The 27,425-nt window shown below is 49.7% G+C and overlaps 1 protein-coding gene across 9 annotated transcripts in view; it reads right to left on the bottom strand.

The window, feature by feature from the left end:
• The window catches only part of Syt6 (synaptotagmin 6), a 59,487-nt gene extending 32,476 nt beyond the window's left edge, over positions 1 to 27,011 (bottom strand). For 3 of the 9 annotated variants that reach the window (XR_003843698.1, XR_003843699.1, XM_021195825.2), the window contains exons 1-3: positions 26,716 to 26,969; positions 16,691 to 17,039; positions 14,558 to 15,119 (exon numbers count right to left, since the gene is read on the bottom strand). Coding sequence is in view for 6 of the 9 variants with exons in the window: in XM_021195825.2 (XP_021051484.1) it covers positions 14,558 to 15,119; positions 16,691 to 17,039; positions 26,716 to 26,878 (1,074 nt within the window). In the remaining 3 variants the exon portion in view is untranslated. The other 6 variants (XR_003843700.1, XM_021195826.2, XM_021195828.2 and 3 more) reach the window with 6 other exon arrangements.
• Positions 27,012 to 27,425: the final 414 nt, after the last annotated feature.

Below are 27,425 nucleotides of genomic sequence, written 5' to 3'. Positions count from 1 at the left end.
TATAGTGAGACCCAGGCTAGCCCAGTGATATAGTGAGACCCAGGCTAGCCCAGTGGTATAGTGAGACCCAGGCCAGCCTTTATGTGCGTAAGCGAGTAAGGCTTTATGAATGAATAAATAAACAAATGAGAAACTGATCTCAATTTTGCTTCTCTGCTCCATCGCTTTAAAGCTATGTGGCTCCAGGGAATTGCCCCAGCTCTCATCTATAAAATGGATTTCTTACTGTATTGGAAGGTGAAATGAGGCAATGTATTTGGAAAGTTCTTTATAAGCATATTATAGGTGTTATTGTTGTTAGATTCAGGAGCAGTGAACTATGACCATAGCCTGCAAAGCCCCTCTCCTTCACTGAGGTTCTCTAGTCTCTAATTTCAGGCCTGTGGCAGTGGTTGTTTTCCACATCTGGTTACTGAGGGAATAGCGGATAATATCCGTTGGAGGCCACACAAGCAAGGACAGCTTCAAGCCCTGCATGGCAGCCTCAGAACCATGCTCACCAAAGGTTCTTGGGAACTGCTGGCACTGAGTCTACCCCCATACCAAAATCCTTCCCAGACCTCATAAATCCTGAACATGGCCTGGCAGACTTTAGCCTCCCTTATCAGCATCCCATGGCTAAGATGGGGGAGGGTAAGCTTTATTCTCCTTTGAAATGACCCATGAAGACACAAGGCTCTGTGAATACAGTGTGAGGCTTAAAACCACACTCTTGGCTACTGATAAGATGCCCATTTCCCAGGACACAAGGGCCCCTAGAAACTCTCTTCTTCCAAGTGTGCTTCATTACAACCCAAACCACCCCTCTCTGGAGTGGCCTGAGTCCCCTGGGAGCGGAGAGTGAAATGGGCTAAAGTGGGGGTCTCTCACTGATTCCCCAGTGTGGTACTTATGTGAATGAGTTGTGTGTGTGTGTGTGTGTGTGTGTGTGTGTGTGTGTGTGTGTGTGTGTGCACATACCCTCATGTTAACTCCTCTTTCCTAGTTCATCAAATGGAAACAGAGTTCAGCCAGAGTTTCTCTGATTTAAAAAACAAAAACAAAACCAAACCTTCCAAATCAGGTTGGAATATTTTTCCTTAGGGTACACTAATTCTCTGAAGAGAGCTGGGTGTCTGCCCAGCCTTGGGTGGGGGAGGAGGAGGGAGGGAGAGATGGAGGGAGGAAAAAGAGAGAGAGAGAGAGAGAGAGAGAGAGAGAGAGAGAGAGAGAGAGAGAGAACAGCCTTGTCAGCAAGACTGAATTATTAAGGAATCCACTGCCTGCCTTTCCTGGCACAACACAATCCGACCCAAAGCATGAGAAACAGGAAGAAAGTTTGCTCTTCATAATTCCCCCTTAGAAGCCACCCAGAGCCTTAATCTCCACCTACAAGATGCCAGCGCAGCCTGTCCTGCCTCAGTTTTTGAGCTGCAAAGAGCTCCAACTGCATGCTGGCCTCTGGGTACCGTGCTGGCTGCCCCGTGTCCTTCCCTACACATTTCTGTTACCAGTCACCTCTCAGCAGCAGGCTGACTGTGTTGATCCAGGGCAGGCTAGGCAAGGCTTTCCAATGTGGCTCTCCTCCTCACAGGGGCCCCTTGGGAGTGACTCAGCTGGAGACCGCTGCTGATGGTGTGGGAGCGGCACTTCCAAGTCACAAAGCCAGCCCTGTCCCCAACTTCTCCAGAAGAGAAATGTGCCTCACATTGTCATGACACACCACAGAGCTGTTTTCCTCCTCTGAAGTTGGCGGCGCCCAATGTGTCACTAAGATGACTCAACCATGACTCCAGGGGAGAGATGGAGCCCCTGGCCAGTCTGGTGCAGATGGGACAAAGACAACTTCTTTCCACACAGGTAGCCTTCCTTATTCCAGTAGGGCAGAGGCTTCCAGAGGTACAGAGGGGCCTCAAGGAGGCTCACCGGGGTGCTAGGGTGTTGAAGGAGCAATCCTCCTTTTAAGTTTCTCTTTGATCCTGGCTACCAACTATGTTCTGTCTTCACAACTGCCCAGGTGTAGACCCTAGCCCTTCTTTCGGTTTCCCCAGTGTCTCTGGGACTTACCTGGTGGTCTAAAAAGGAGCTCTGAGTGCTAGGGTGACCAAAAGAAAGTAAGCGCAGGCCATCAACTGACAAAGCCTGAAAGTGCACGCCCAAAGGTGAGACTCTTCACAGGCTCCTCCCTCAGTATCTCCTTTGGTTCTCTCTGGTAACTCTTGGCCTAGTTCTGGGGATCGGTACCCTCTCGTTTTCCTGTTTTTATCTGTCGTTTCCTCATAGCCCTGCTGCTTCCCCAGGAAAGATCTCATGAGGTCTCTTCTTACTCCCCTACCACTCCAGGCCTCAGCTGGAGAGTAAGAAGAGCTGGCTGACTCCCAGCCAGCCACCAGCAGCACCGCCAGGGCTGAAATGGGGAGTGGGTACCCTGCCTTCAGTCTCAGGGACAGTTGAACTCATCTTCCCAACAGGGACCCCTGTACCACCTGCTGCCAAGTGGCCCTGCAAGAATCAACAGTGCTTAGGTGGTAAGAGGAAATCAATGTCATTGAAAAGCACAGACATCTCCTGGTGAGGATGCAGGGAACAGGCTAAGGCAATAGGTAACAACCTCATTTTATGCTGTGGGGTTTTGATGGGAAGGGAAGGCTGACAATGGAGGCCGGGGAGAGAAAGCTCAGTTATCCTCAGCAGTCTAAAGAGGGGTCTTGTGTGTTTATGCATTTGATCTTGAAGCTTGGAACTGGGGAAGCGGGGGCATGGGGGACAGAAGGGTGGGTGTGGTCACACTGAGAGGCATGGCAGTCAGTCAGGGGACCAGGAGGCTTTGGTAGAGTAAATACTGTACTCCTCCAGGTGACACTGTCACTCGCTCTGTGTGGCAAGGGTGTGTGGAGCTGGGCTGGAATACACTGACTGGGTCACTGAAGGAGGAGTCTTCAGAGGCAGAGAAAATGACATTTCTGACAAAGGGAAATCTGGGGGAGGGGCTGTGAATATATAGCTCCCAGGAAGAGACAGGCATCTTGGGAGATTCTTCTTCTAGCCAGCTTCAGAGAGGCAAATCAAAGGAGGGTCAAGTCACCCAGGATGACCACTCGAGTACCCGGTGACCCCGAGCAGCTGCCTCAGTCCATGGAAACTGAGGGTTCTCTGCAGGCGGCGAGGATTACGCTCGGTCTCTGGCACTTAGCAATGTCACACTCAGAAGGCTGAGAGCCCCGTGGCCATTGGTAAACCAGCAATCATGAGTCCACACATTCCAGTCATCTAGGTTTGTCCTCTTGCTTTTCTAAAGCTCGCCTCCACATCCACCACCCAAATGTCTTGAGTTGACAATACACAAGTTATTAGAAACCATTCTCAGAGTCGCCCACTGGTGATGTCTAGGCCATGTCAAGTTCAGAACATCAGTGGGACAGAACTCTAAAATGAGAGATGTGGAAGTCCTCTGGCATAGGCTAGTATTTCTCAAGCCATGAAAACTATCAGAAAGGCTGGTCTATGCTGACCAGAGAAGGCTAAAGGCCTTAACATTACCCTCCAGTCCCAGCAACTGGCTCTCATCTCAAGGCCAAGTGGATTCCATGGAAGTCACTCCACCCTAAGTGTCAATACAGCTCAGGAGAGACACTCAAGACCTTCGGGACTTTGTCTAGAAAGGGAAAAAAATGAAATATTCATAAAGAATAAGTGGATATCAACTCAGACATGGGAGGAAAAGCATGGCTACAGGGGGGCAGCTGCTGAGAGTGAGTGAGAATCAGGTGGGCGTGGGGTTTGAGGGGGTTGGGAATTGAGTGAGGGCTGGCTACTGCTCTAATGATATGTCAAATACCATAAAAGTATGCTAGCAATTGGGCCAGCCTGACCTAGACTCTGTAGCTCATATGCCACCTTCTCCTTCAAGGTATTAATATTTGTGTACAGGGGAAGTTTTGAGTCAGGGGCTAATGCTGGCTCAGCACAAAGGCACACTGATGAATGGCTTCTCCTTTCCTCTTGTTTCACCTGCTGACATTGCCTTCTTCCGTGCCCTTTGGCAGCTCGTTGTATAGGCAGTGATAGGATGGGGACCTTGGGACAAACGTGGAGTGTTAGGAAAACAAAAAGGGCCAGAGAAGTCCCTCTGAGGAACTAGAGTCATGGAAGGTGGCAGGAAGGACACAGGGTGGCTGTGAGATCTAGGTCTCCTACCCAGGAGCTTATGCAGTCACCTGGGCAAGTCATGTGATTCCCACAGTCTTAATGTGCTTGTCTGTGGCGGGTGCGAGCTGGGCTAGATCATCTGTCCCAGCCTTGACCTTTTCCAGGACCAAGAAGGAGAACAGAGTCAGAACACTGTGGACCACAAGAAATAAGAAGTCTGCCTCAAGATGGCCCCACACCTCAGATCTGTTGCTATTCTGCTCACTCATTTGCCCCAAGGCCCTGGTCTCTCAGAATCGTTGCTGATTTAGGGGACACCACACAAAATTGTGACAGTGTCCAGAGGGCCAAGAAACATCCCTCCAGAGAAAAATGTCACTGTGTGTTATCGGGGGACAGAAGAAGCAGACAGGCACATATGTGCTCTTCAGTACAGTAGAGAGGTGGAGCACCTGTGCTGGAGGATCAGAGCTTGGGCCTGGTGTAGGAACTGGTCGCCTAATGACTTCCCATTCATTCCTGTGCAAGGCAGAGATTAGCTATTTATACCATTGGGAGGTACAGCATACTAACGAGGGGTGCATAGAGCTGGGTACAGGGCAGTGTGGGCTTACCCAGTCAGCTCTATGCTGCAGCAAAATGTAAGAGTAGGGGGAGGTAAGTCTGGGTTGTGCTGTGGTCACCAGTGGAAGCTGGACTCTACAGCAGGCAAACTGGCGCAGGCAGCAGGGCTTGTGGATGATGCTAAGGGACTTGTCACAGGAAGAGGGGAACTAACTGTCTTACTGTTCTGAGCCTCAGGCCTTTTCCTCAAAGCTACAAGGGAGGGCCTATTGCAAAAGGACAGCTTTAGAAATAAGAACACCCATAGCCAGTAGAGCGCTATTGAGCAATTATGCTTAAGGCCAGGTCACAGCCCTGTCTGGACCAATTAGCTTTGTTTTATAGCACCACATAGGAAACCTCTAAACCCAGGTAGCCAAGAAAGGCTGCTGGTCCCAGGTGGCAGGGACGAAGGGTATGGAATAGTTAGTGCACACCCATTACTTCTGCAGAAGGAAGGGCTCAGACAGAGCATGTGGCTCAGCTCCCATACCATCAGGATCCTAGTGAAGACTCCATATGTGATGGAATCCTAGTAAATACTCCTCGCTTACCCTTCCTGGGTGCTTGGTGGATTGTCCCTAGTCCCCTGCTTGAGAAATCCTGGTCCCTCAGGTAGTCTCAGGAGAGTCAAAGCCTGGCTGGCTTTAGAATACCGAGCTAGACACTGAGAGGTATATATATATATTCCAATATGGAATGTCTGCCTGGCCAAGATAGAAGGAATCCAATGGGGGTGGGCGCTTCCTCCCATTGGTCCAGGGAGAGGGTAGGTACTCTGGGAGGGTACCAGGAGAGAGCGAGCAGTACAGCCAGAGACTAATGAGGATAATGGGGCTAAGCCTGAGGGAGCAGCAGGGAAAATGAACGTCTAGTGAAGGCAATCAGACAGACAGCAGCTCCCACTGAGCTGCAAGTAAACAAGGGAGTCTTGCAGCCCTACTGGTGGCCCTGTGGCTTCTGATTCGGGTGACTGCCAGAAAGGATGCAGATAGGGGTCACTGGGGACTGCCCAAAATGCAGGGCAGGGCAGGGCAGGGCAGGGCAGGGCAGGGCAGGGCAGGGCAGGGCAGGGCAGGGCAGGGCAGGGCAGGGCTGACCAGCCTTGTGAATTATTCAGGATGTTCTAGGGGTAGGACTTGCCCTGGGAAGCTATCTTCATGGCTCATGCAGGGCCGCTGTCCGCTTTGTACCATCTGGAGCACTGTGTGCCCATCACTTGCCCTGAAGGACTCCTCTGGCAAGCTCTCCCTGTCTGCCTCAGTCAGTCCTGCATGCAAGAACTCAGATCCCTGGGGACGTTCTAGGCCTTGCTGCATAGTCCTGAAGAATGGATTTCCTTGGCCTGAGAGGTACTGGAAGACTTGGGATACTCACGTCTCTAGACTTGCCTATACCTCTTTCTCCTATGTCGGATGGCTTTGTGGGCAAGCTGCAAATCCAACCTTCCTGGGCCTTTCTATCTCCTGTCAAGGGCTAGTCCCTCTAGAAAATTCTCCTACAGTAGCATACCCTGTTCTCTCTCCCTAAGCAGGCTCTACCAAGATGGCCCTTGTCACGGTTTTGTGGTTAGTTCTGTGCACTTGCTGTCTCCTGTATTTATTTTTTTCAGCCATGGCCTCACTCCAGAACTCTAGACTATCTATCCCACCTCCTACTTAGCATCTCCACACAGATGTCCAGAAAGCACCTCAACTACGACCTGTCTACGCCCGAGGCCTGATCACCCTTCCTATCCCGAAGATTTCTCTGCTCAGAGAACGGTGAGTCCACCCTCGATTGCTCAGGCTGGAGACCTCAATTCTTCCCTTTCCCCAGAATTTTAGACTCTAGCAGCCAACTTGCCAGCAGATATTATTGCTTCTCCCTTCAAAACGGGGCCAGATACCAGACACAATGTAATCCCAACTCTATGGAAGCAGAGGTAGGAGGGTCACCCACAAATTCAAGGCCGGCCTAGGTTATACAGTGAGTTCCACATCAGTCAGGGCTACATAATATTAACCTATCCCAAAGAACATAACCAACCAAATAAATAGCAACCACATGTCCAGCAATGAGCCACTCCTTGCACCCTACCGTGATGCGGTCCCTGAGGTGCTTCTCAGAGCTCTGGTCCGATCCTCAGCCCCCTTCCCAACGCACCCCTCCTTCTAGCTTTGAGTTACCACCTCTCTCCCCTTTTCCTTTAATTTGATTTAAGACACTGTTCTTTTGGTCACATTTATGCTTTTCCTGTGACTTCTACTCAAGTACAAACTCTGAGAGCACGGGCTACGCTTATCCCTTTAATGCCCAGGTGTCCTGGGACCCAGGTCTGTTTCTGGAGGGACCATGAAGACCCACTGCTGGACACAGATTCCTGAGGCTCCTCTCTCAGGACTTGAACCTGAGAACCCGAGGTCCATGGCAGGCATCCTGAAGGTGATCGTTCAGCTTCTGACCAGCCGTCCTTGGCAGGCTTCATCTCAGGGTGACTTAATGAGTCACAGCAGATCAATGTAAGACTTGTTCTGCACTTGAGGGACCTTTTGTGGACACTCTTGGGTCTCTTGGCTTCAGAATGTGGCGGAGGCCAGCCTTCCCTAGATGTGCTGGGCCAATGAGGACCTGTGTGTTTCCAGGACAACAGTGGGGCTTCTTGCCTCTTCCGTCAGACCGTGAGGGATGTGAGGAAAGGACTGGAGCTGAAAGCATCATATGCCCAGCCTGAGCCTAGCACAGCAGTCACACTGCAAGTGGTTGTTATGCAATGAAAGGGAGCCAAAATGTATGTACAGAGGTTCTCTCGAGATCTTCCTTCCAATCTGAAGTCAGGTAAACACACTCCCCTATTTCTGATCACCCCATTTATCTCTTCCTGATCTTTACTGACATCAGAGCCTAATCACAAACAATCTCTCTCTCTCTCTCTCTCTCTCTCTCTCTCTCTCTCTCTCTCTCTCTCTCTCTTTCTTTTTTCCTTCCTTCCTTCCTGTCTTTCCTTTTCTTTTTCTTTTTTCTTTTTGGTTTTTTTCGAGACAGGGTTTCTCTGTGTAGTCCTGGCTGTCCTGGAATTCACTCTGTAGACCAGGCTGGCTTCGAACTCAGAAATCCGCCTGCTTCTGCCTCCGGAGTGCCAGGATTAAAGGCGAGTGCCACCACTGCCCCGCCCAAACTTCCTTTTCTAGAAAGTTTTCCATGCCAGTCTGAGGTGACTGTTTTCTCTCTCCCTACTGTCTGCAGTAGAGCACCGTCTGTACAGCTGTGTTGTCGAGCAGTCTGAATTAGTCCCTGCCCAAGTGTGCACTCTGTGTACGGGTGTTCCAGGCACACTCTACCGTTCCTTTGCACCTGGGCACTCTGGGGGGCTGCTCTTTCTTTGCAATCTTTCCCATAGTACCCAACGAGCACCCCACGAAGCAACTGACTGTTACACAGATAGCACGTGGTAAATGTTTGTTAATTCAGAGAGGAAAGAGTCTCCAAGCCAGCGTGCATGGAAGGACACTGGGGAAAAGGCAGAGGAAGGCAAATGTCAGCACACAGTTGTCCCTCCAATGATCTGATTGTGACAGATGAAGCTGTTTAGCCAGACCATGGGGAAACCACACCACACATCACAACACAACACCTGAGTCCCTTGATTAGTCCCACTATTTCATGGTCCACTCTCTGTGCTGAGGAGTGAGGTCCACTGAAGACCTCAATTCAAACTTTGGTTTTAACAGTTTTGTCCCTGGGTGAAACTGGCTGAGTCAGTTACCTTGAACCTTCATTTGTGTATTCACGTGCAGAGGACACTGAGTCATGGTGAGCGTGAGTGTGTGTGTGAGAGAGAGAGAACATGCTCTTGGCACCTTAGGAGCTCAGGAAGTGTAAGCTGCTTCCCCAGGAGGGGTGGGTGAGACCAGAAGGAGGCAGGTGGGATGGAAATGAGCAAGGGCAGAGGAAGCCTGTACCTTTTGGGAGAAGGAGGGAGAAAGCTTGGTGCTGTGGTGGGCAGACCTGGCTCTGAGGGAGAACTGATGAAGAGATTTAAGGGCGAAGAAGAAATGTCTGGAACTTGGACCCAGTGGCTGATCCTCCCAGGTTCTAGGCTTCTTCCGTAGAGATCATACAGATGAACACAATTCTAATTCACGAAAGCAAGAGACCAAAAAAATCATTTTATGGGAGAGGCTGAGAAGCTGAAGAAAAAAAAATCTCAAGGATGTTGGCAAACTTTCTGGAACTGCAGCCAGAGGGCAAGTCACTTTTTTTTTTTTTTTAAGGTCATAGAAAAAAATACAGTTAAGCCAAGAAATACAAGAATACAATGCTCCCTGCTTATCTGTGGTTTGCCTTTCTGTGGTTTTAGTTACAGTCACCCACAAACCTAAAATATTAAATGGGAAATTCCAGAAATAAACAATTCGTGTCTTAAATTGAAAGCCTTTCTAAGTAGCATGGCAAAATGCTACACCATTCATCTCTGTCCTGTATTATCTGTTTGTCTAGTATGTCCACAGTATACCTCACCAGTAGTCACTTAGTTATGGAGTTATGGTTATGGTCTTGGTTATGGAGTAGACCAGGACAGTATGATGCCCTTGAGTCCAACCAACCCTAATTTTACTTAATAATGGTCTAATACACAGAAATACCAATACTATTATATTGTCATATATTGATATTATTGTTCTGCTTTATAATTATTGTTATCAATCTGTTAATGTGCATAATGTATAAATTTAACTTTATCACAATGTATAGAGGGTTTGGCACAAAGGCATGTACACAGGGACATGCATGAATATGTTCATCTTGGATAGTGTTTGTGGAAGGGCATGCTCTAATAACATATTACTACCATGGCCTACATTGAAGTGGATAATAAGGCTTGGGAATGGAAAAAAAGTGGCCCACAGGCTGAGTCAGTGGGAAAGACATAGAAAAGCAGGGTTCAAATAGGCTGCTCCCGACCAGTGCCACCCTAAGTGGCTCAGGAATTACACTAACATTATAGACCAGAGAAGACAGATTGTCTCCAGTCTGTTGATAGTAAAACCGAGTCACAGTCTAGATACTCCCAATGTCTCAGAGCACGTAGGTACAGAAAGTAGAATGCAACACAAGTTTGATTGGCACCTGGAGGGAGGAGCTTTTGCTGCACACCCCGACTCTTTACCTCCTCCACTCTCTCTCTCTCTCTCACACACACACACACACACACACACACACACACACACACACACACACACCTAGGAAAGCAGGAAGACAGCCAAGTCTCTTGGCACCACCAAACACCACATATTTCTGGCTCCTTTATAGCAGGGACGGTGACTGACAGAGTTTGTTCCATGCACTGGGCTCCGAAGCCTCTGTAACAACAACTACAAGACTACGGAGATGTTAGCGAACCCAGTGACAGTGGCTCTATTATAATGATAAATCTACAGCTTTATATAGAAATAATGAGACTAGGGGTAGGAGTGGGAGGAGGGAAGGATTGGGTGAGTTTCATCAATTGGAGCTCTGGTTGGAGAGACAGCAGCAACCCCCTAGGATTGCCTGAGAGACTGGCAGGGACCTTCACCCTGCCAGGAGGCGTGAAGGCCACAGAGCCGGGAGAGCCATGCCCCTGGCTGAAATGGATGTCATGAACTCCCTCGCTTTCTTTCCCAAGGCTGGTCTTGGGAATTACTGGAAGACTTGAGGGCTCCAACTGCCTTAGCGTATCCTGTCTGCCAACTTCTCATCCTCCCAGAGGCCACAGCTGTGTATAGCTGGAGGCCAGGGTGCCCTGGGACTTCAGTCTGCAAGCAGCATAGCTAGAATCCCCGGATGTTGACCTCCCTCTCACTAGCCTCAAGCTCAGCGTTCAGTGGCTGAGAGAAAGTAAGGCAGGTGTCAGGCTTTGCTACTTCTAACCAACTTGAGCCCTGGCACAAGGGACCAGCCTGGTTCTACAGGTGAGGGCTGAATGTGATTCCCAATGAGCCCAAGGAGCTGCTGGGATAGCATTCGTGGGAGAGCATGGCCACAGAGCATCCCCCTAACCCTCCATGCTCACTGTGCCTCTTTCCACTCAACGTGTGACTCACTGTCGCTCTGCTCCAGCATAGACTACCTTCACCTCCCCAGAACAATCAGTACCTAAACCCTAAGCAACAGCACAGTATGTCCCTTCCCGAGGTATGTTGTGCCTACTATTTAAAAAAATGACTTAGCACTTCTCTAAGAAACCTTCCCAGGTTAACCCAGTTCAACTCCAGTAGAAAGTAAGCTATGGACACAGCTGATCCTCCATTGGGAGACTTTTAATACATCAATATAATGGGAGATGCACCTTGGGGACATGGAGACACATGGAAGACACCAGAAGATGAAGAGGGCTCCCAGAAGGGTTTGAAAGGTGGATTGCACTGACAGGCATGTAGCAGACAGGCCTGTGTAATAGAGCCTGTGGTACTTAGTTCTCGTCAATCTAACATAAACTAAAGTCACACAGGAAGAGGAAACCTCAATTAAGAAATTGTCTCCATCAGATTGGCCTGTAGGTATTATCTGTGGTGCATTTTCTAGATTAATGGTGGACGTGGGAAGGCCCAGCCCACTGTGGGGTGCTACCACTGGGCAAGGGGTTCTGAGTTGTTGTCACTGAACAAACCATGAAAAGCAAGCCAGTAAACAATGTTCCTCTATGGCCTCTACTTCAGTGCCTGCTTCCGGGTTCCTGCCTTGGCTCCCCTTGACAATGGACTGTAAGCTTTAAGCTGAAATGAACCCTTTTCTTCCTGGGTTGCTTTTGGTCAGTATTTTATCACAGCAATGGAAAGCAAAGTAAGACAGAGCCCTTGAAAGCCAAGGCAGGACTCTTGGCCATACTGAAGGACCTGCTGGGCGGGAGCAGGAAAACTGGTGTTCTAAGCTCAGGTCTGAAGTACAGCTCCGCGGACAAAATTGGGCACAGGGGGGAAACAGAACCTGGCTGTTGGCTGCACTCATCTGCCAGTCCCAGTCCCCCAACACTGCAGGAGCTACTGGATTTTATATACTTTGAGTATTCAGTCATTTCCTGTGACTGTGACTTGGGTCTCCCTGGTCCCCAAATAATTAAATTTTCACAGCCAACATCACAACACAGGTGCAAACACCAGTCTGTTTGCAGCAGCCCTCCTTGCTTGGCTTGAACTCTTGTCTAGGGCTGGAGCCAGTTCTCCAGGCCCCTAGTGACTGGCGAGGCTTTGTCTCCATGGTACTCACCTGAAGAGGTTGCCCCGTGAAATTGGTACTCAGCTCTGCAGACCTGGGAGGGCCTGGGCCGGCCTCTCTCTGTTCCTGACCTAGAATATGCCCCACAGCTCTTGTCTTGTATTATTTGTATCCATCCTTCCCCATCTAGTTCAATTGTTCTCATTTGGAGCCCTTTCCCACTGCCTCTCACTGTCATGGCTTTGGAGATTTGGGTATCTGCTGGCCTGCCATGCAGCTCCTGAGTATAAATCACCTGTCTTTTTGGTTAGATTTTAAGTTCCTGTGTGTTTAAAAGGTTACCTTCTACCCCAGCCACATCCTCACCCTGGCCCTTCATTGTCCCCTCAGGATAAGACAATGGAGGGAGGCTCTATTCACACTGACTGAGGAGGACCTGCCTTCTTCTGAAACTGGGCAGGGGAAGTGGGAGTAGCACCAGGGTGGGGACAGCTACCTTCCAGGATGTGGAAAGTTACATACAATGGAGGGCTGTGCTTGAACACAGTCTAGTCCAGGGCGAGGATACGGAGGTGGTGACTCTGGTCAGGGTCAGAGGAGGCTCCCAGAGGACAAAATAGAGCACAGCCCCTGGTCAGCGGAGCTCCCCACCCTAAGCCACAGCCTCACTGTGAGCACTGAGCTACCCCCCCCGACCCCCGCATGTGCAGCCACAATAATGAAGCCCCGCTGTAAGAGGCCACAGGGAAGAGCTGCGCCAGATGTAAACTTCAGACTGATTTATGCTGCAGAGCTTTTGGGCCCACTATGGTGTGCTGCTACTGTTTTGCCTACACCCGGCCCCGGCCCCAGCCTCAGGTTGTCTGCTGCCCACACTAGCCTGCCTATGCCATTCCTGGGGATGATATTTCAAGAACATAAAGCTGGAAACAGCACTGGAGCATTGCTTTCTCCAGCTATGAGTCTGCAGTGCCCCAGAGAGCCTTCCTGAGGCAAAAGTAGAGTCCATCACCGTTCTCTATGAACATCACATTCTTTATCACCCATTGTGAGACTGGTTTCCTCAAAAGCTCTTCTCACAAATTCAACATAATGATATCAAGTATGGAATGTTCAAACATGGGGTTTGTATGCACGTGGTCATGTCTGCTAAGGTACAGTTCAAGAAACATCCAGGGAGACACTCAAGCAGTTAGCACTACAAGTCAGTTGGAGTTTGCTTCTTGCCTCTGCAGACTTTCATCTGCATAGGTGCGTGCAAAGAGGTACAACTTCGCTCTATCTGTAGGATGCTTTAACCTCACCATCTCATGCTCTCCATGTTAACAGAGGTTCTGGGTAGGCTTCACTAGGTCCTTCTACCAAGTTTATCCTTCTCTTAAAAGTCCAACTTGAAGAGGGCAGAAGAGACGGCTCAGTGGTTAAGAGTGTGCGCAGCTCTTGCAGTAGACATAAGATCAGGACCTAGCACCCATGCTGGGCAGTTCATAACTGCTTTCATTTCCAGCTCCAAGGGATCTAACCCCCTCTCCAAGTCTCTGCAGGCATTCCATGAACATGCAAAAACCTCCCTTCCAACGTGTATACACACAATTCGATTTCTAAACCTGAATAAATAAAATAAACCTCAATAAATAAAATAAAAAATTAAACCTAGCCGGGCGTGGTGGCGCACACCTTTAATCCCAGCACTTGGGAGGCAGAGGCAGACGGATTTCTGAGTTCGAGGCCAGCCTGGTCTACAGAGTGAGTTCCAGGACAGCCAGGGCTACACAGAGAAACCCTGTCATGACCCTAACATGGTAAGAGAAACCCTGGCGTGACCATTCTTTTAGACTAGACTGACGCATCACCCAGACTAATGAGGGGACCATGCACCAAATGAGGGACTGTGCTATGTGCTGTTCATAAGTGGCTGAAGCCCTCCTTCTGGGACATAGCAGGATTGCTTTGCTCCTGCCTTGTTGACCTTGATAACTCCATGTGTCTGGTTTCACCTAATGAAATATGAATGGAAGTGACATGTCACCTTTGCCTGGAAGCTTTACAGAGTGCTGCCTGCCTTGCTGTAGCTTCTTCATCCTGATGTCTAGCTATGGGAACATATATTGAAATAGGGCCCCTGTGGGCTTGAGTCCCCTGGTAACAAGGTCCAGTAGAACCCACAGGCAAGCTGAGGAGCATGTGTAACACAAACAAGAAATAAACTTTAGTTGTCTTAAGCCAGAAATTCCCAGTATTGTTTGTTACTTCAGCATGACCTTGTTCATACTGACTAACACAGCCTGGTCTTGATCACCAATTCCAAACTTCTAAAATACAGCAAAGACTACTAGACTCTACTGACTAGTTCAACATAGACTTACCTTCAATTAAAAAGAATATATAACACAATTGTATAGATAGCAAACTAAAGGTTTAGCAGGTAGAAAGAAACACTCATACCCTACAATCAAAATCAAAAGACACAAATTCCTTCCTTCTCTCCCTCCCTTCCTTATTCTATCCAGGCTGAGTTAGTTTAAGGACTGGGCCGCTAGGAAGTTCCCATAGTCCCCTATGTATCTCTAGGGGGACAGTGCTGAGGACACTCTTACTGAACTCAGAATTGCCCATGCTCAGGAAGCCAAGAGAAGAGACCTATACTCACACTAGTAGCGTACTGGATGTCCTTCCAGATGGAAGTCTCCCGGGACAAGTCAGAGGCCTCAAAGAGATTGTCCAGGATGACCTCCCCAATCATGTCATGGCGGGAGAAGCGGTCAAAGTCAAAGACACTGAGATGCAGCTTGCGGTCAGCCAGCTCCTCGTAGGGCACAGGGAAGTGGAAGTTCTCATCAAAGGTGGGGTTCAGGGTCTTGCGGTGCACCCGGGTCTGCAGCTTGCACTTGCGGTCAGGCAGGAGGTAGATCTTAACATAAGGGTCAGAACTTCCGCAAAAGTCCTTGGCAGGGAGGTCAAAGGCCTTCAGGATGCGCACGATCAGCGTCTCGCTCTCATAGTCGTAGCGGAGGCTGAAGTTGATCTTCCCACAGCTCTTGGCGGCCTCCGACTTGGCATCATCCCCATCTACTGACTTCTGCTTGTAGAGCTCAGGCTTGATACGGCCAATACTGGTGGGCTGCTCGGCGGCGGCTGGTGGCAGCTCATTGCCATAGTCCACGCTGGAGACATGCATCTGTCGTGGCAGGTGGCGCTTGAAGGATGTGTGCCTGGTGAGGACAGGAGACACAAAAAACATGCATGAGGGCTTGGGGGGGGGGGCAGTGGGATAAAGGCAGACCCAACCCTGCTGGCTCCTCATCCCTCTTGTGGGGCTCCCCTTCCTTCCCTCTCATCGACCCCACTTTTCCTCCTCATATAGTTTGTGCATGAAGCAGTTGGAAGCAATGCGTGTCTTAATATATGTAAAGTAGTTGGAATGGTGCCTGCTGTACAGCAAGCTCAATAAATGTTAGCCATTGTTTTAATCATTGTTCCTGCTTTTCTGACATCTGCTTTCTAGGTTTCTTTCCTGGTAAGCATGACTACTTTCCCCCATTAAAGCATGAGCCTCTGTAAGAGGAGGACTACTGTTCCCACTGCCTTCACCATCACCACCACCACCACCACCACCTCCGCCCCAGCTGCCACCGCCGCCACCGCCCCCACTGCCACCACCGCCACTGCCCGCTATCATGATGGATTTAGCATCCCACAGGCAGTCAAGTAGTTAAATGCTTTGGCTTAGGAGATAGACTGCATAGGTTAATTTTGGTCCTGCTACTTTGAGTAAGTGATTAAACTCCCTACACTACAAAAATAAAGATGATAAAAGTAACAACTGCCAAGAGTTGTGTGACGGTAAAATAGATACAAAGTGTTTAAAAGAGGGCCAGGTGTGCCATAAGCAACATGTGTTATCTCTCAGCACAGCCACATGGATTCTTTAGGAGTTCCTCAAAACAACCGAAGCAGAGCCATTTGCCCTGTTGCACAGTTTAGAAAAGTGAGAAATAACTCACTTGAAGCTATATGCCCAAAGCCGTACAGCAAAGGCAGCCTGTGCCACCTTAGCACACTCATTCCTGGCTTCTGCCCTGAGTACGACATCTCTTTCCCTTTGATCGGTGCCTGTGAGCCTGAAGGAACACACACCACAGGGATCCAGGAATCTACAAGATTCTCAAATTCTGAGTAAACATGTCTATCCATGTCTTTTAAGGATGTTTTTGGAGTTAGAGTAAGCAGGAAGCCATCCTGTCTGTTTTTGGTATGCTTTTGAATTAGATGAGGCCATGTTATGTAACTACTGCCATGCGGGGAACTCAAAGGGCTTTAAAGAAATCCTTCCTCTCAAATAGCCTGGGCTCTCTTGCTTTACCTCCAGTGCATGACACACTGTAGCCGCGAGGCTTCACTAACCTAGCCCTTAATGCATCGTGAACCCTCACGCCTCTGGCCCTTTGCGTATACTCTTCCCTGTGTCTTCCGAAGGTTTCCCTTTCCTCAACCTAGCTGCTAGTCTAGTCTTCTGTGCTCTCACATTCACTCTCACGTGCTAAACACATGAACAGCAGCTCACCTTGAAGGTTCCCCCTTTACCACACCTATCCTGATGCAACCTCCTCTTCTTGATTGGCACCTTGATTGGCATCTGGTCTGGTCCTCAAAGGACATATGCTATTAGTTCTGGACCCTGATCCTCAGAGGCTGGGATCTACTTGATGCTCTGTATTAGAAAGTATGGCTGCACGGAGGGGGTATGAGGGCGGGGTTAGGAAGTGAGGGGCATGCCATTTACCTGGTAGACGATGCTGGCTCTGTGGTCTGTCGCTGCAGCTTTGTGTGTCGCATGATGTGCTCTTTGACCGACATCTGCACCTCGGCTGGGATGTCTGGGGAAGTGTGGCTGATCTTCACAGCTGCCTCCAGGAAGCCCAGGGCACTGGGGTCCTTCAGCTTATCCGCCATGTTGCCTCTGGAGCTGGGGCTCTGGAGGGTCTCTGAAGCAGGGTTAGCAGAAGAAGGGCTGGAGGCCTCCTTCCTCCTCCAGGGCATCCAGCACAGCTTCCAAAAGAGAAAGAGAAAAACTGCCACCAGGGCCACGCCACACACAATAACTACCACGGCGAGGAGGCTGACAGAGGTGCCTGCCCTCAGCAGCGAGGCAGGCAGGGCAGGACAGAGACACACAGAGGTGGGGATACGCAGGTGAGGCATTGGAAGAAGGCGCACATGGAGGGACAAAGACGGAAGAAGAGAGAAGAATGGTTATGAGCAAAGCCACCAAGTCACGGGAAGAAGCGAAGGTTTGGACCGTTGATGGTCCATTTTGTCAACTGTCTGCAGCCTGGCGTTCACCACAGTCTGGTTGCTTTAGCATCACCCTGCCCCCACCTTTTTACCAGCATGGGAAGTACTGGCGGCTTGCCCTACTGCTCCTGGCTTGTGCCCAGGGATGGGACAGTGATTTAAATGAGATTCTAAACAAATGTGCAAATACCTGAAGTATTCATATTTGTGCACTGTTTGAATTTCTATTAGAGCGCTTACTGTGGTCAGGCTTCTAACAGTCTCACTTTTCTTTCCAACCCAGAGCCTTGCCCAGGTTAGGAAAGTGATCTCTCACTAAACTTTATCTCCAGCCCCCAACAGTGACTTTTGCACACAACCCACACATAGTCTATGAGGTAGGGGGCAGGTCCTGACAAACCCATGCCCCCTCAGAAAAGGGAGCATGGAGCCTTATTCCAGGCTCCATCCTTGTTCATTCCTGGGACTTAGCAGGAATTCAATAAGCACCCCGATTTCCTCCAGAGAGAGGAGTGCAGCCTCACTTCACTAAAAGCAGGTGTGTTGACGTCTGTTTTCCTAGAGTTTTTTGTATGCTGTAAGCTCAGTGGTTTCTTGTATTAAGTTGGAATCTGATTACTGGGGTCTATATAGGTCAAAGTTAAGTACAAAATACAAATGACTCCCATCACTGTCTTTCTTCCATCCTGTGGCTCTTTGGAAGCTTTGCTGTGAATCTAGGCTTTGTGAGCAGTGTGGCTGGGTTGGAAGCGGGCACTCAAAGCCTTAACCCTCCCCTGTGCAGTCGCGGGATGCCCGTCATCTCAAGAGAGCTGTGTAGAATGTCTCCTCAAATACAGAGCTGGTAAGCAGACTCTTGTCCCATTTCTCCTCCTCAAACATAAAGAAGAGTCTTTGAGCCTAAGGGAGAAGTCCTTGCTGGGCAGGATGGGCCAGCCACGGAGCTTGTTTTGGCTAACATGGTGAGTGAGAGGCTGTGAAAGGCCCTGTCACTCCCCAGATGTTCCACTTTTGTGGAAGAGGCCAGTGACTTGCTAACTGGCCCTGGGCAGATGGGTGACTCCCTCTGCAGGGATGTATCCTATCAGTTCAACCTCTGCTTTCCAGTATCTGGCTAGTCCCTTCAGATCTGGAGGTTGGAGCCTCTGGACCAGCTACTAATTGCCTTTAGAATCTTAGGACTTGTGCAATTACCCAAGTACAAAGGCAAGACTGTCTTTTTAAAGATGGCAACAGTAGCCTACCAGAGGGACTTTCAAGAGGCCCAGGTACCCACTATCCTATTCTTTCTTCTCCTATGACTTGTTTGTCCTAGATTAAACTCTAGACTCCTATAGGTCCTGGTGACCTTATGCTCTCATATAAGCAGGCATACACGAATAGATTACAATTCTTTCTTATTTAAGTTCAACTATGCCAGATTCCACTCAGAACTAGGCTTGGCAAAATGCCCAGGTCCCACTAGGTACTTTTATTGTATCCAGATCTCAGGGAAAGCTAGCCTACATCTTGAAATGAAGAACCTCAACCATCCTCTCAAGGAGGCCCCCATGACCTTCTGGCTCCCTGTCCAGTCCTTGCCAGGATTAACAGCCAGGGACCTCCGAGAAAAGGGATGAGAAGCAGGTTATTCTCAAGTATCTTCCCACCGCCTCTGGCTCCACTCAGCCCGCCATAGAGACTTCAGAGCCTTTCTGTGTCTGACAGTTACCAGCCCTAAGACTTCCCCTCGAGCAGTGGTTCTCAGCCTGTGGGTAGCAACCCTTCTAAACAGAGGTCACATATCAGGTGATGCTAAATTAGGAAAGTTGAGAATTACTGCTCTGGAAAATACCAACCAACTCTCCAATCTTTACCGTGTTATATAAATAGTCAAGAATTCATATACAGGTTGATAGTCATAAGTGTTTTATTATTGGATTTAGTCAATTTATTAAACATCATTCTGTTCAATATTAAAGTTTTTTTTATATATATTCAATCATGTAATCCTCTCTAATGAAACAGGTTATTGTCCTAGAGAATGAATAGATTGCCCAGTTCACACAGTGAGTAAAGTGGGCCCATCCTTATCCACACAGCTCAACAATATCACTTTGGTAGAACATGTATGTATCTAACTTGGAGACAGATAAACACATGCAGGAAGTACTTAAATTCAGGTTTGTTTTGTTTTGTTTTGTTTTCTGTTGTACATTTATGATCTAAATGTCTTGGAGGCTGTTTCTCCAAGCCATTAACCTTCAGGGTACATCAGAAGAGCTACTGTAGACATGTATGTCCGTATTCTAAGTGCCTGACCATCTCTGAACCCTTCCTATCTGTCCTTTGTTGCAGCTGCTCTGGGCCCATTTTCTGCACTGAGTCACTTTAAAACAAAAGGTATTTCTAGGGCCGTGCTTTCCTTTGATCATACATTTTACTTGCTCTGGTAATAATTAGAATTTTAATGAGAAGGGAGGAGGTGAGGGGGGATCCAGAGAGCACAGAGTGCATTTAAATGTTCAGCTTGACAAAAAAAAAAATGAATTCATAAATGAAATAAAGGTAGGGGAAGGGACCAGGGCATTCTTTTTTTTCTTCATGCAGTTGCTATTCAATTGCTTCTCCATGTGACCTCCAGCTGCTGTTCCCTTGACACTAATGCTTAGAGAAGGCAAAAGGTATGGATTACTGGGAATCAGTGCCTAGCACTCAATACTGGTTATGAAAGAACAGTGATGCCACCCCATGCCTGGAGAATCTTCTCCGAGGTCTAGGAGAGCCTGAATTCTGGCAACTCACAGACAGACAATGAAATGAGAATTAGATTCTGGACACCAAGACTTTATCTGTACAGGAGGCGTAAGGTGGTGAGGGGGAAAGCAAAAGAGGAATCAGAAAAGAGGGGGTGGTAATCATAGAGGAATAACTAAAAATAACTCAGGGAGGTCTTGACCTCAGCCAGCCTTCACCACCTAGTGTGTTGGTCAGCTCGCTGTGGCTATGAATGCCTGAGATTGCTGGCTCACTAAGAGAAACGCTGACTTGGGCTCACGGTTTCAGATGTTTCCTCCTATGCTCTCTCAGTCCCTCTGTTTGGCTCATGGTCACACATCAGAGTGGATACGTGTGGGGAAGCCAAACCTCTTACATCATGTCCAGGAAGCAAGAGAGAGGGAGAGAAGGAGGAAGGGGTTGGGGTCCTGATACCCCTGTAAAGACAAGATGCAAGACTTGCCCTTAGGCCTCATTTCTGGAAAGTTCTACCCCCTCCCACTTTAGGCCCTTTTAGGAACTAAGCTTGCAACGTGTGGGCCTTTGGGCAGACGCTACAGATCCAAACTCCAGCACCTGCTGACGGGCATCATCTGATTTGGGAAGCAATAGCTGCTGACCATAGAGCCTCCTCTGGGAGAGGAAAAATGTGGTCCATCTATTTCTGCTTTGGAGATTAAGCTCAAGAACATGGTCTGGAGCAACGGAACGAGGCTTTTATCCTTACTGGGGAGCTGGACTTCATGAGGTGTGAAGAAACACTGGCGGTATCTCGAGTGGGCACCAGGGTAGATGTCTGCAAAATGCATTGCGCCTACATTGCTTTCTAATGTCACTTCTGATCTCACAGGATCATGAAAATCAAATGCGCTCGGACTAAGCACAGCCCTGATATGCAGAGAATGTCCCCCAATCATTAGCTGCTACTAATGTCCCCAGGACTTGGTTTTTTTCATGTGATTAAGTATAGTTGTTTGCTGTGTACAGTTAAGCCTCTGAGGCAGAGAAGGGAGACCCTGGATCAGAGAGCAAAGTGGCAGAGTGGCCTCAGGCCCCTCTTCCCTCCTGAGAAGTGAAGACTCCCCCCTCCCCCGAAGGTCATCCGGGTAGGGCCTGCTTGGTCACCTAAATGCTAAGTTATTAATTAGCATCCCAGGGCCAGCTTATCATCCGTGGTGACACTTCATTCTCTAGAGCCAGCCTGGGCCCCCCTCCTCCCTCCATCCGCGGTGTTAGGATTCATCAGCGACTCTTATCACTTGCTATTGTTCTGCTTTTTTTTTTTTTTTTTTTTCTAATGGGTTCCTATGTCAGGGAAATCCATTTTGTAACCATCACAGGCATTCTTGCTAACAGACTATAATTGAAAAGACAAACTGGAGAGAGGATTAGGAAAGAAAAGATCAGTTCCCAGTTCACTCCAGTATCAGAGAAGCCTGGCCCAGGGCCCGGAGTTGCTGCTGGCCCCTCAAAACCACAGGTACCTGGCTGTGTGCTTCCCTCACATCCTTTATTATGGAGACATAAATAAACTACCGCTCAGAAACCAGACAATAAGGCATGCAGAGGTCCAAACACATGGAAGGAACAGCATTTAGTCAGAGAGGGAAGGGATGCAGGCAGAGCCGTTCATATAAATATTAATAGTAGTATTTGCTGTTCATTTCTATGCAGCGAGCATTGTGCCTTTTATATTATCTCATTTAATCTTTACAGCCTCCCGAAGAAATCCATATTCACTTCTCACAGATAAACAGAGTGTAGAGATGATAACTAAGTCCCTTGTTCAAGGGTGCAGTGTGTTAAGCAGAGGAGCTGGGAGCTGGATGTGGAGCTTTCTGATACCAGAATCCAGGCATCTGTGGGGACTGGAGATGAGGCTGAAGCTCTGCCGACTCAGAGCTGCACCACGGAGTCAAACATTTCTTACCTGGAATCTGGACAAGGTGAGGGTGTTCTCTACTCTGGTCTGATCTTTTAAACCTGGGCCGAGCCCTGCAGTTGGATTGTAACTGACCTCCACTCTGGCTTTTCTTGTCCGAGAAGAGCATGTCCTCAGAGTTACCCACGGACTACCAGACAAGTAGCCAGTTGCTCCTGAAAAGTCCCATCCGGTGCTATCCCTGAGGAATGTGCGTGTGCGTGTGCGTGTGCGTGTGCGTGTGCGTGTGCGTGTGCGTGTGCGTATGCGTGTGTGTGTGTGTGTGAGAGAGAGAGAGAGAGAGAGAGAGAGAGAGAGAGAGAGAGCACTTGTATTGACAGAACAGTAGCTGGTCCTTACTGAGGCTAACAGACATAGTCCATTAATAATAAGCCGTGCCATGGTTTGTAAATTTATTAGGAGAAGTGGGTGTAATTAAATTCAGAGTTGGGGGAGGGGGAGCAGAGGGCCATGGCTTCCTTTTCTTCTTTAGAGAGCCTGGCCGAGCTACCTACCGATGGGGATAATTAGCACAGTCCAAACAGAGAAGGAATTAATGCTCTTGGAAAAAAAAAACTGTGATGAGAAGAGACAATGCTGAGCTAATTATGGCCACACAAAGCTTTATGACTGGGTGCCTGCTTCATTAGAGGAGTCAGAGATAAATCGAAGGCTAATATAGAATGTTATGGTGAACAGAGTTTTGGCACTAGTTCAGCTATTATTATTATTGTTATTATTATTATTACTACTACTACTACTATTATTATTATTACAGATGGTCACTGTACCTTTCTATCCATGGTCCCCTTGAATGGGGATTTAAGGTTGAAGGGGAGGCACAGCCAGCCAGTTTCTCCCTTCTGCTCTCAGCCCCAATTTACAGCTACAGCTAGTAAGCATAGAAAACTGTATGGGATTTCATGGGGAAGACAGAGTTCAGAGCCCCTAAAGAGAGAGCTGAGGAATGAGGTTTTGTTTAAATCTCCAGTGTCTGGACCAGATGCCCAGCTGGCTCAGCTCTGACCGTATGTCCTGAGAAGCTCAGAATCAGAGGCCCAACCAGCAAAGGCAATGATGAGCTCAGTCAGGTCTTCTTTCCATGCTCAACCCAAGTCAAGACCACCCCAAAGAAGCCTGGCCTGATCCTGAGCCCCAAAGCCAGTCCTGACCATCTCTCACCCCCAGCTCAGTGGGCCAAGAAGACAAAGAAATGCTTAAGCTGTGAGAACAGAAAACACAGCTTTTGCACAGAGCTGGAAGGGGTGAAGTACACTGGAACAATCAGCCTCGCTTGGCCCTGTTGCACCCAGCGGGAGAGAAGAACTTCCAGAGGCATCTAGAATGTTCTGCAACTATTAGATGTTGGACTTTGAGACACTTGAAGGGGACTCTAGGTGCTTATTTACTTTAAGAAGGTCGATACAGGAGAATTCTTATGAGTTTGAGGCCAGTCTGGGCTACATAGCTGGATCCTGTCTCAAAAAACTCAAGAGAGAGAGAAAAAAAGTTAAGGCACGAAACACACTAAGATTGGAAAACCCTCCCACCAGTTGTTTAGGGGTAGCTAGTGAGTTTCTTCCATGAATGTAAAACATAATGTTTATTCCTTCCACCTAGAAGGAGCCAGAGAGCGTCTGATTCTTTGGATGAAGAAACAGGACTCTGACTCTATTTTAGAGAAATGTGCACTTCATTCCACATCACACACAGGAGGGAAAAAAAGGAAGGAAAAAAAAAAAAAAAGCAACATTCTCTGGGCTTCAAAAGGCCAACTTCAAAGCCAGGTGGTTGGATCACAGAACCTCTCTAGAGTCATTAGTAAAACTAACAAACACCACATGCATCCGGTAGGCTGGGAGCAGCCACTCCTGGCTACAGCCTACAGCACCAGGCACAGGTCAGCTTGGGTCAGTTTTCAGGCTCCTGCACATTCTAGAATCCGATTAGATTTCTGCAGCAACTTGGACTACGTATAGAGTTCATTCACCTCCACAAGAGAAATGGCAGAAGGAGAGGTCTGTTGATGACTATTTGCATATATGGGGCCTATAAGGAGTGCATTAGGGGACTATAAGGAGTGCATTAAGGAAGAAAGCAGACTTATTATCCTTAGCTGTTTAGAGAAAGGGGATGCTTTTAGTTGGGATGTTTCAGCACAGATGTTTCCAAGTCAGATGAGTCCGATTCATAGATTTCTGATGCGATTCCTTACCCAGATCCTGACCTATGGGCAGGTCTGTGCAACGGTAGTGGAATCGGAGTCGCAACTGTTGAAGCTCAGGGTATCCCTGGGAATCCCAGGAGCTGGAAGAAGGGAGGAAAGGAGATATGATGGGAAGGGGAGCTGAGCGCACTCTCCCCACGTGCATTATTTTCTTTCTCATAAAAGTGCAGATGAAACGATCTAATGTTGCTTTGCTTGGAGGATCAGAATCCTAGATGGAGTCTCTGGGGGTAAGGAGCAGGCTGGGAAGTGGGAGGTCTGGCACCCTGGTTTCAATACCACGTTCCTCCCCTCTCGACATAGAGCTCACCTAAATCCCCAAGGCTCCAGAGCCAGCTAAGCCATTTTCTCATGGTGTGATCCAGCTTTCTGTCTACCTGCATCTCTTGTCCTACCTTGGATTTCTTGGGGATTGTGACAGATGCAGTCACCATGTTAAGGCTCCCCTGAGCCAGGCTGAGTGTACACCTCAAAACACTCTCAGGGCATCTGGTAGCCTGCCTCATTCTCTCTCCTCAGACCAGCCATTCAGAGTAAAGAATCTTTCTCGAGTCAGACTCCCAGTGTCTTCTCCTGACACATACTCACAGTGCACACCCCCACCCCAAACCACACACTTTTGCCCTGGACAGGTAGTAGGGCAGAACTCTAAAGATGTGTGCTGGCTCTCCATATTCTGAGCAGTCAGACCCAGGGGGAAGACTCCACTGGAGGTGGAACATTGAGAAATAGATGGAAGGGAGCTAAGGAGTGGGGGAAGGTAGGAAGTGATTGTTCGATTTGAGGGAATTGCTGTCTTGGAAGCATCGTGGTGTAGAAGGAGATACACCAGAGGACCAGTGTCTAATGTCAGTCTCATCTGTTCTGAGACTCCTGAAGAGGCAGAACCAACTTTTATCATTGTCCCATTCTCAAAAGTTCTTTATGTCTAATCTTGGTCTCTTTTACTGCAGTCATCAAGTCATTGATTAAACAGTGTCAGAGAGAGAGAGAGAGAGAGAGAGAGAGAGAGAGAGAGAGAGAGAGAGAGAGCCCTAATGACTCATACAGAAGTGAAGTGGGCTCCACTCACAGAAGGCTGGATACAGCCTCCCTCCTGCAGGATACATACAGCCTTCCCTGGCCTCTCTCTCTCTACACACACACACACACACACACACACACACACACACCCCTCACAGGGTCTATCCCTAACCCGGAATCTTCCTCTATCTTTGACCTTTAACCTCAAACGGAAAAGGTGCTCTGGAATCTGAGGCCACTGGGAGCTCACCTGACCTGTATCTGCTCCTGGGTACCTCTCCCCTGGTCCCTGACTACCTGTCCCTGGAGAGATTTGTGAGGACCACATTTCTGCCTTTAGCAGCCCCCTCCTGTTTTCCCCTCACCAGCCGTATGGAATCACGAAGCGACTCCTACTTAAGCCTAGGCCCCAGAGCCACTAGGGTCCTGGTCAGGGTCTCGGTCGCGGACAAGGTGCGGTGAGTCTGCGGAGCCCCAAGGAACTCCAGCGCTTGGGTCTCTGCAGGATCGCCCCACCCCCACGCCGCATTCGCTCCGGGCCGCGGGCTGCCCTCGGGCCCTTCCCTCCAAGGGGTCACGACCCATACTTGCTCTGTCCTGTGCCCTCCTAATTGCGGGACAAAGGATCCCGCTGCAGCAGGAGAGCTTTGGCGGCAAAGACTGGTGCAGCAGGTACATACCCGGGCAGGTCGGCTGCCACGCCGCGGACTCTCCCGCGGCTCCCGCCGCCAGGGCGCGACACGCCACCCCTGTTGTCGCGACTCCCGCGAGACGTCGCGGCTGCACGCAGGACCGGGTCCCCGAGGGGCTCGGGCTCAGGACTCACCCGGGCTCAGAAGCTGGACTCGGCTCGGGCTGCCGCCTAGACTTGGCGGCCGCCGGGGTTGCGTCCGGCGCAGGGTCCGCGCAGCCGGGGCAGGAGGTTCCCGCCTGGCAAAGTCGGTGAGAGGCACCGGCTCAGCTGAACACCCGCCCGGAGTCCGAGTGAGTCAGAGAGAGACCGAGGAAGCGAGTTATAGGGGTGCCGGGTGGGGGGGTACGCCACGACACTCTCCCCACCCCGCCCCCCGTCCCCCCCCCCCAGGCGAGACGCAGACAGCCACTCGCTGCTGAGAGACCTGGACACAAAGACCGCGTGCCAGCTGCAGACGCAAGTTTTTCCCAAGCCCAGTGGTACCGCCAGCCTTTACCCAGTCACTAATGGGCCCTGGATCCTAGATCCTGGACCCTGGACCGCCCCTCCAACCCCTGGAACACAGGCTTTCCTCCGTGCCCAGGACGTCTCCATTCCCCCCAACCCTGGCCAATCGCTCCTGGGATGAGCCTAAGACACAAGGGAAACTGAGGCCCCAAGGATGCCGCATCTCCGGGCTCTCGTAGTTAGTGACCTGGAAGGAGAAGGGTTCTCTCCTCCCGGGTCCACTTTGGATCTCTCCCTGCGGGCGGAGAGCCAGGGAACTGGCCCAGACTGGGACTCCGAGCTAGACTTCTGAGGTACTGGGGGCTCTTGGGCTGGTACCTTGGGCAGGGAAGGCCACCGGGAGGAGAAATCCAGGAGTGGAGAAGGACCTGGGTCTCCCAGTACCTGAGTCTGCCGCGCTTGGACTCTGCTCCGGGGGCTGCAGCTCGAAGCTCCGACAAGTCTCAACGTCCAGCCCGAGAGGGGGCGGCCGGGCCCGGCACAGAGAAGTCAGGACCGCGAGCGCCGCCTGGCACCGAGGCCCTCCGGCCCCCCAAACCCCACTCATGCCCCGGACACTCAGGCCAGCGGTGCAGTGGCTCGAACCCCAGCCGCGGCCGGCGTGGGGCGGGGCAAGAAGGCCCCAAGAAGACCCTCCCCGCAGCGGCCCCCTGAGGCTCCGCTCTGCTTTTAATCACTTCCCCGCAGGGTCCCCGCCCCTCACGTGGCATCCCGCGGCAGCTGGCAAGTCTGGCGCCTCACGGCCGCCCCCTCCACACTCAGGGACTTGCCTGAGTCCGGGCAGGTTCCAACCCCGCTGTCCCACATCATGCAGGATCAAGGCCAACTGAGTCCTCACTGCGGATGTGACCTTGGGCCTTTCTGGGACTCAGTTTTCCATTTCGTAAACGAGATGTAATAATTACTGGAGCTCTCTGAGCTCGCTGGGAATATATAGGTAGTGCTTGTGAAACGTTGGGGAAAATTGCCACATGCCACACAAGTGGGCATCGCAATAACACAACATAAAATGGAGTGGCCTGAATGTGTGGCGGGAGGACCCTGCAAAGAGAGTTAACAGGAGAAGTTAGCCATACTTTCCAGGTTTGGGCTTC

The sequence above is a fragment of the Mus pahari genome, chromosome 4, assembly GCF_900095145.1.
Source record: "Mus pahari chromosome 4, PAHARI_EIJ_v1.1, whole genome shotgun sequence".
In the NCBI taxonomy this organism is placed as follows: Eukaryota; Metazoa; Chordata; class Mammalia; order Rodentia; family Muridae; genus Mus; species Mus pahari.
Note: the sequence above shows the minus strand (reverse complement) of the source record. Positions and strands in the feature narration are given on the sequence as shown.